The 8,506-nt window shown below is 33.9% G+C and overlaps 1 protein-coding gene across 4 annotated transcripts; it reads left to right on the plus strand.

The window, feature by feature from the left end:
• The first annotated feature begins 378 nt into the window (after nt 1–378).
• Nucleotides 379–7,602, plus strand: LOC110614410 (beta-amylase 2, chloroplastic). 4 transcript variants are annotated; one of them, XM_021755934.2, is made up of 10 exons: nt 380–793; nt 878–998; nt 1,210–1,287; nt 1,585–1,788; nt 2,392–2,586; nt 3,004–3,168; nt 3,394–3,654; nt 3,795–4,013; nt 6,503–6,722; nt 7,317–7,602. In XM_021755934.2, exons 1-10 carry the CDS (start codon nt 720–722, stop codon nt 7,331–7,333), a joined length of 1,554 nt encoding a protein of 517 aa, XP_021611626.1. In that variant the 5' UTR covers nt 380–719; the 3' UTR covers nt 7,334–7,602. The 4 variants fall into 4 exon arrangements, with proteins under 4 accessions (XP_043813102.1, XP_043813103.1, XP_021611626.1 ...); XM_021755932.2 differs by having other exon boundaries at nt 380–998; XM_043957167.1 differs by lacking the exon at nt 1,585–1,788 and having other exon boundaries at nt 379–998.
• The last annotated feature ends 904 nt before the right edge of the window (nt 7,603–8,506 follow it).

Consider the following 8,506-nt stretch of genomic DNA (forward strand, 5'->3'; position numbering starts at 1 on the left):
ACAAAATATAAAATTTTTTTAATAATTAATTTTAAATTTTATTTACTATTAACATGATATTGATATATTGACATAGCGTAATAACATTATATTGATATACTGATTGAGGTGGTAATTTTATTAATATTGTAACAGTATAAATAATAATAGAGTATAATTAAAATAATCTTAAAAAATTAAATTTGAATTAATAAAAAAAATACAGAGCTGATCGCAATAAAATAAAAAGTAAATATTTTTTAACTATTAACTTTTAAATTTTAATCGTTAAAATCAGGTTGATGATATAATTTCCAACAGTCCGTCAACCATCCATATCATATGCTCGTGTACGGCGATAATTTTTAAATTTTTTTTTTTAAATTTTATAATTGGTCTGCTCTACTTCACCCAAGCATAAAATGCTCCCCATTTTTTGTTTAATATGCGTGATTATGTCGGATCCATAAACCATCGGTCACTGGGTTGCTTTCCCCGCCAGTATCTTTTCTCCGTGGCACGCCTCCTGTTTGGTTCCCGAGAAACTGGGGAAAATTTGCCGGCAGGACTCGGGAGAAAGGTGAAAACAATAAATGACGGGAGCCGAAAGAAATAGAAAAAAAGCAACATATTTTTTAATACTTCTGCTTTCCTCTCCGAGCAATAAACAGAGGAAACCTCTCATTTCTATCCTGACAACTTGAAGAAGTTCGATTTTATTCTCGGAGAGTGAACTTAAAATGGCGATTTCGTCAATTCGTTTCTTACACTGTTTGAGGCCTTGTAATGTGGCCTCTAGTGCGATTGTGAGTTCGTATGTATCACATACCCTGTCCTTCGTAGCTTCCATGAGTAGATTTCACAGCTCCTCATCGGAATGTAGTTTTTGTTGTTTTAGCGGTGGTCTCGTGTCGTGCGGTGCTCGGTCTCGAAACTTTGCTAGGGTGAGAGACAGAGTACACAGAACTGAGGATGATCCTATTCTTGGTGATTCTATGGATGATATTGAAGGCAAGAAGGTAAGAGAATAGTCACATTTTTAAAATCAATTTGCAGTTGAACGGATTTACATTTATTGGAGCTTCTAAGTGGTAGCAATTAATTTTTTTAAGCCCGCTGTTTGATTAACTGTTCTGAAGTTCGTTGTGAGTAGCTGGTGATTTTAATCTGATGATATGAAACTAGTGGAAGTTGAAATTCTTAATTTAGTAATTTTGGTGCTTTTGGTAGGATGCAGACATAAGTCTTCAGGTGCAAGAGCGTGATTTTACTGGCACAGCTTATGTTCCCGTTTACGTGATGTTACCTGTGAGTTTACTGGTGATGTTATTGTTCTTTCATTGTGTTATATTGGATACATTTTCATTTAAGTTGCATATCTTCCACATCTTCTCAGTTTCTGTCCTAGAATTGTGGAGGCTCAAGTAACAAATATTTATTTATTTTTGGTTGACAAGTTGAATACCTATTTTTAGAGGATACCTAAAAAAATCCAAAAAAACACTTTTCGCATTTTGACAATTGGCTATCAATTGCTAATGTATAATTTTACAAGTTAGTTCTTGTGTCTTAATAATATACATTTTTTTGGGGGGAGCATGGCAGCTGGGTGTCATCGACATGAACTGTGAGTTGGTTGATCCTGAAGGTCTTCAAAATGAGTTAAAGACCTTGAAATCAGCTAATGTTGATGGTGTTATGGTTGATTGCTGGTGGGGAATAGTAGAGGGTAATGCTCCACAGCTATATAACTGGAGTGGGTACAAGAAACTCTTTCAGATTGTGCGTGAACATAAGCTTAAGTTGCAGGTGAGCTTCTTTATATCCAGTGTTGAAATGCTTGGTCTTTAATACACTACCTGTGCCTTAGAGTTATGTTGGATAATACCTCCTTTTTAAAAAAAATTTCCTTTTCTTTTTGTCTGCGTCATTGAAAGGAGGCTGAGAGTTTCCTCACCATTCCCTCCTATTTATCTTGTAAGTGGGCTTAATAACATAGTTCAATGTCATATACATGATTTATGTTGCCCCTTTACATGATTCTTGTGTGAAATTCTTTTGCAAAATATGAGCTTATTTATTTGAAAACTGTGTAGTAAACAAACAAGTTAAGACCTTGAAATTTTTCCAATGGCTTGGCCACTAATGATGTATTGAAACTTAAACGTTTTCCAATTATCATCCATATCAGCGCATTGCAGTTTTTCTTGGTAGCTACAATCATAACTTTGAACATACAATTCATAGAATATTGCTGTTAGATAAAAGTTAGTTTTATATTATTTGTGGAGAGATAGCAGTAAAGTTTTATACTGTTTTAGATTTTTTTTTCCATGATGATTTGCTGCTATTTATTGTTACAGAAATGTATGTTTAATCATATTACTATTTTCTTGCTCTATTTGGGTTCAGGTTGTTATGTCATTTCATAAATGTGGAGGCAATGTTGGCGACGATGTACATATTCCTCTTCCAAAATGGGTGACAGAAATTGGTCAGACCAATCCTGACATATATTTTACAGATAGAGAAGGAAGACGGAATACTGAATGCCTCACATGGGGGATTGATAAAGAACGGGTTTTGAAAGGCAGGACTGCTGTTGAGGTATTGTTTTGTTAAGCCATATAATTTCTATGCAATTGATTTCAGTCATGTTAAAGATGAAAATATTTGTAACAATATCTTCTCTCTATTTTCCTGTTAAGTTGGATGTTCTCTAATATCTACAAATGCCTTAAAACATGCTTTTCTTTAAACATATTGCGAAAGAGATCATGATCTATTGAATTTTATTCATGTTTACAATCAGACACCTTCTTATTCCACCTAGTAGTCTACATATTATACAGAACAACTTTTTCTATGGCACTTATAAGTTACAATAGTTTTTGAAGGTTATGCTGTCAAGTTTCTTTGTGAAATCTCTTTGTTAATATCATAATTTGTCCTGACGTGTGTAGCTAGAAATGGAAATGGATAATTTTAAATTTGAAATATCTAGTTTTGATACAACAAATGCAGGCTTACTTTGACTATATGAGAAGCTTTCGCGTAGAATTTGATGAGTTTTTTGAGGCTGGAATCATCTCCGAGATTGAAGTTGGATTAGGTCCATGTGGAGAGCTACGTTATCCCTCATATCCTGCAGAGCATGGATGGAAATATCCTGGTATCGGTGAATTCCAGGTATCTTTTGAATAACTGGTAAATAAAGTGGCCTTTGTAATTGCAATTGTAGATGCCTGATTATTTATATTGCATAAAAATGGTGGTTATTGCCTCATACTTGGTTGATAGTTGCTTTAGGCAATCTAGTACTTATGTCTTGACTAGCTATCTCCTTTTCTTTTGATCAATTTTATTACAAAGATTATATTTTTCTATGAATTGACTCCATTCTTTTCAGCTCAGTGTTATGATAAGTACTTAATGAAGAGTCTGAGCAAAGCAGCGGAATTGAGGGGACACTTATTTTGGGCTAAGTGTCCAAATAATGCAGGTTCTTATAATTCTGCACCATATGAGACCAGGTTTTTCTGTGATGGAGGTGATTATGATAGCTACTATGGCAGATTCTTTCTAAATTGGTATTCTCGAGTTCTGATTGATCATGGTGATCGTGTACTTGCTCTGGCCAATTTAGCTTTTGAAGGCACTTGCATTTCTGCAAAGGTGGGTTACATTAGCATGGAATTCTGTTCTTTTCAGTATAAAGAAATTTTCATTTCAGGGAATGAGGAGTGCAATAAAATGCCAATTTCGTAACATTTTTATGCTGATGATGCTTTGCTATATTTGCTGTTGAGGAGCAGATATCAGGTATTCATTGGTGGTACAAAACAGCTAGTCATGCTGCTGAATTGACTGCTGGTTTCTACAACCCTTCAAATCGTGATGGCTATGCTCCAATTGCAGCAATGTTGAGTAAGCATGGTGTGGGTCTCAACTTCACATGCGTTGAAATGCGCACATTGGATCAAAATGAGGATTTTCCAGAGGCACTGGCAGATCCTGAGGGGTTAGTTTGGCAGGTACCAAGTGCAAAAATATCTATTTGCCGTTTTTCTTCTAGTGTAAAATTTTTTAACCTTGGTGAGGAAGGATTAGCAGATGTCTGTTAAGGATTGAATCCCTAACAAGTCAGAAAGAGAGGAAAAGGGGAGAAATGCAGAGTAGAGAGAATTAGAGAGAGAGAGAGAGAGACAGATTAGAAGAAGGAAGAAAGACCGATTAAAATTTGATAATTCTTGGAATGCCATTACAAGAGATGATCTCTGAGTTATATAGCAGACTTAGTAACTGCTCCTAACTACTTGATAACAACCTAAATGCTTCAGCTAACTACTTGTTTCCTTTCTTGCATTTTAATGCCACCTCATCAATCCTTTGCCAATTAATAACTCTTCTTCTTTCTTATATGTAACAATACCTCCCCCATCAGCACATTCTTGTCCCCAAGAATGTGAAAGAAAAAGAATTACGAAAACTGAGCTCAATTGAAAGACTGATCCTTCCAGCTGCCTCTTGTTCTAGCAGCTTGACCCACTTAATCATACTTTGTAACACATGTTGATGGTCTCTTGTCATCACCCTAGTCTGCAGCTTCTTTTTTTTTCTCTCTCTTTTTCTTCTATCTCTTACAATAGCTTACCTTTCTTCTGATGCTTTCTCCATCTTTCAAATGTATCTTCTTTAAGAATGACAGATGCAGCTCCTTTCAAGATTAATTTCTTCTTTAGCCTTCTTGATTTCTCCCATTTATCCTCCATGGAAATTAGGAACTCATAAGAATAGAACTCACAATCACTATCCTCTTGAATTAATAAGCTCAATTTATCTCCATCACTCCAAGAATTTGCAATATCCATCATGGTTACCTTGTTACTAATGTAATTTTCCATGAAGTGGAAAGGTAATCCAATAACATTCTACTTTATTCGTTGAACTCCAGCAACAAGAACCTCATCCTACTTAGTTATATGTTGAAGGCCATGACAAAAATGTTGGTCTGTCTTCATAACATTGAGATGCTCAAAATATTTTGAATTTTTTCTTCAATGTCTTCTTGATTCTCAGCAGCCAGTTCTTCATCTTCAATTGAATCTGATTGATATGAGACAATCTCCTCTCCAACACTAATAATATCAACCTCTTCATATTCTTCATCACCCACAATGTCAACCTCTTCTTGAGCTTTCTTGATACCCTGATTGTTCTCATTATTTGAACCGTTAGCATCATCCCCAAATTTCTGCTGAATCAAAATTCCACTCCCATGAAAACTAAACTTGTTGTTAAGAGAAAGAAAATCCTGGCTCATCTCGATAGTGACCTTGTCATTCTTATTGGAACCATCACTTGAGGCACCTTGGTCTTCATTTGGCTTGTCAGAATTTCCAAAAGGGAAATTTTCATTAGTTTTCTGTTCACTAACATCAGGCTTCTCACACTTTTTCAATTCATGATCTGGTTCTCTGCACAACTTTTCTTGCAATCTCTCAACACATTAAAGAATCCTTTGTAAGATCTTTATTTCCCAATCTTCTTGTTCTATGGACTGATTGTATTTTGCATCTAAGAAAAATTGGAAAAGAAATGAAAACTTCAAGATTGCAGAAAAAGAATTCTAATTTCAATAAAAACCCTAGATGGAAATTTCAAGAACTTCAAGAAATAGGTTTTTGAAATGAACAAAGTGAAAACTTCAATAAAAGGACAAAAAGGAATAATGAAAACCAACAAAGGAAGACAGAAAGAAAAAAGAGAAACAGGATCTGTCGAGAAGGAGAGAAGGCAAGAGGAGGAAGAAAAATGGAGAAATTTCAATTAAAAGAATGAAAGAAAATCTAGGGAAAGAAAGGAGAACACAGGAGGGGAAGAAATCTTAGGGAAGAAGGAAGAAGAAGAATAGAGAAATAGTAGTGAAAGAATCTGGAATTTCTGGAAGATTCAAACCTTGCCTTGATACTAATTGTTAAGGTTTAAATTCCTAACAAGTCAGAAAGAGAGGAAAAGGGGAGAGAAAGAAAGGGGAGAAATGCAGAGTAGAGAGAATTAGAGAGAGAGAGAGATTAGAAGAAGGAAGAAAGACCGATTAATATTTGATAATTCTTGGAATGCCATTACAAGAGATGATCTCTGAGATAGCAGACTTAGTAACTGTTCCTAACTACTTGATAACAACCTAAATGCTTCATCTAACTACTTGTTTCCCTTCCTTCATTCTAATGCCACCTCATCAATTCTTTGCCAATTAATAACTCTTCTTCTCTCTTATATGTAACAATATCTTTATTCAGTTAAATGTGGAGAAAGATAACGATAAAAATAGGACATACCTTGGAACCTTTTTCACAAAATTCCATTTAATTTGCAAAAAAGAGTATTGGGTCAATGTCCATTGAATAGATTACGCTCGAACAACATTTTTGAGAAAGAGGGAGGAAACCTCTTCTTCTCAAGTAATATGGACCTTGTTAAAGCCGCATTTAATTTCTCTTTCATCTTTTTTAATTGCCAGGTACTCAATGCTGCATGGGATGCTTGCATACCGGTTGCCAGTGAGAATGCTCTTCCTTGCTATGACAGAGAGGGTTATAACAAGATATTAGAAAATGCCAAGCCACGGCATGATCCAGATGGCAGGCATTTATCAGTTTTTACCTATCTCAGGCTCAGCCCTGCTCTAATGGAGAGACATAATTTCATTGAGTTTGAACGATTTGTCAAGAGAATGCATGGTGATCTCTTACTCTATCTTTCTCTAAATCTCTCTGTCCCCCTTCCCTCCCCTCCTTATCACCCCTTAGGTTTTATTTTACATTTTGTTTGGATAAAAAGTGGAAGGAGAAGGAAAACAATTTTTATTTCCTTTACTTTTCCGTCTTTATGTTTGGATGAGTCGAAATAAAAAAGATGAAAAGGAAAATAAATTTATTTTCTCTTGTTTGGGAAAGTGATGAATGGAAAGCAAATAGGTAAAAGTACCAATTTGCCTTATTATGTAGATTATGTTTTATATAAGAAATCTAAAACTATTTAAATAGTACTATATTTCACTCAAATTTTCCATCCATTTCGGAAAGTGAGAATCCCTTCTTATTTTCTCTCACTTATTTTCTTTCCTCCCCTTTTCTCATATCCAAAAAAAGTGTTGGTGTAATTGATGGAAAGAATGTCTTTTGGAATACATGGTTTGTGGCCTTTTGGTGATACTGAGAAGTTCATTTAAAATCTATTGCTGCATGTGCATATTTTCCCTCTATTTTACTATATTTACACACATGTATATACAAACTTTTGAACTTAACTGATATGAGTTAACGCAATTTCAGGGGAAGCAGTCAAGTAGCCAATCTAATTTGAACGGTGGTCGTGCAAAACTCCAGCTGATGTATGAATTCAGGGCTTGCTGCCTGTGAGCTAAACATTCATACACGATAACTTATGTTAAACTTTACTCTTGTTTGTTTGTACAATTCGGTGTAAGATGACAGTGAGGTAAATACATTTCATTATAATGAGGCAGTTATACAATGTACATGTAATTTATGGTCTTTTTTTCTTGATGGATTATAGAAAGGGTTTATATAGAAGCTGTGAGCATTTCTATTTCTGTTACCGTTACAATGCAGTTGATATTGCAGAAACTGTAGACTTCCTAAGTTTCCTATTTTGGTTTAAACTGGCAGTGAATATTCCACTTTCTTAATGAAGCACAAACGAAGGCAAGCCAACGATGGCAATAAGGTGCTCTGATAGGATTCATGCATGATTAATGTCATTTGGATTGATAAGATGGCCATAAATACTTTTTTTTGTTGAAAGGCGAAATTCATAATTTGCTCCTTTATTTTTTTAGAAAAATTATTTTACTCTTTAATTTTATTTTCATTGCATTTACTCTAACTTTAAATTAAATTATAAATAACTCAATTCTATCACATAAGTGTATATCTCTTCTTTAATTTTTCAATTATGCATTCAGTTAAAAATTAAAGAGATAAAAAGATGGAAACAAAATTGAGAATGTAAAGTGATTTTTTATATGAAAAGGCAAATTATGCATTCAGTTGTCATTATTATTTTTTTTTTTTAAATTACCCATGAAAGAGACGAATTATATTCCTTTATGGCTATTTAATATAAAAAAAAGAGAGAAATGATGACTGGGTTTTTTTTTTTTTAACAATGCAATGTTATTGTATTTACCTAGTGTCCATTAGAACTAGTGTAAAGAGGGTTAAAACTCAAACAGACTATAAAAAAATAAATCAAACAATCACAATAAATTAAAATAAAATCTAGAATACAAAGTTGATAATTAAAAGTCGAATTTAAAACCTATAAATTGAATCCGATTTAGATCAGATCAACACTTTAAATATATATTCGGCTATCAAGTTACTACTTGAGGGTATCAAAATGAGAAGTAGCGAAAAAACACATCGACTAGTAATAAATTCAAATGAAAATTGCAGTAACATCAGGAAGAAAACATAAAGATGTATGTAAATAAATTGCA

The sequence above is a fragment of the Manihot esculenta genome, chromosome 5, assembly GCF_001659605.2.
Source record: "Manihot esculenta cultivar AM560-2 chromosome 5, M.esculenta_v8, whole genome shotgun sequence".
Classification (NCBI taxonomy): domain Eukaryota; kingdom Viridiplantae; phylum Streptophyta; class Magnoliopsida; order Malpighiales; family Euphorbiaceae; genus Manihot; species Manihot esculenta.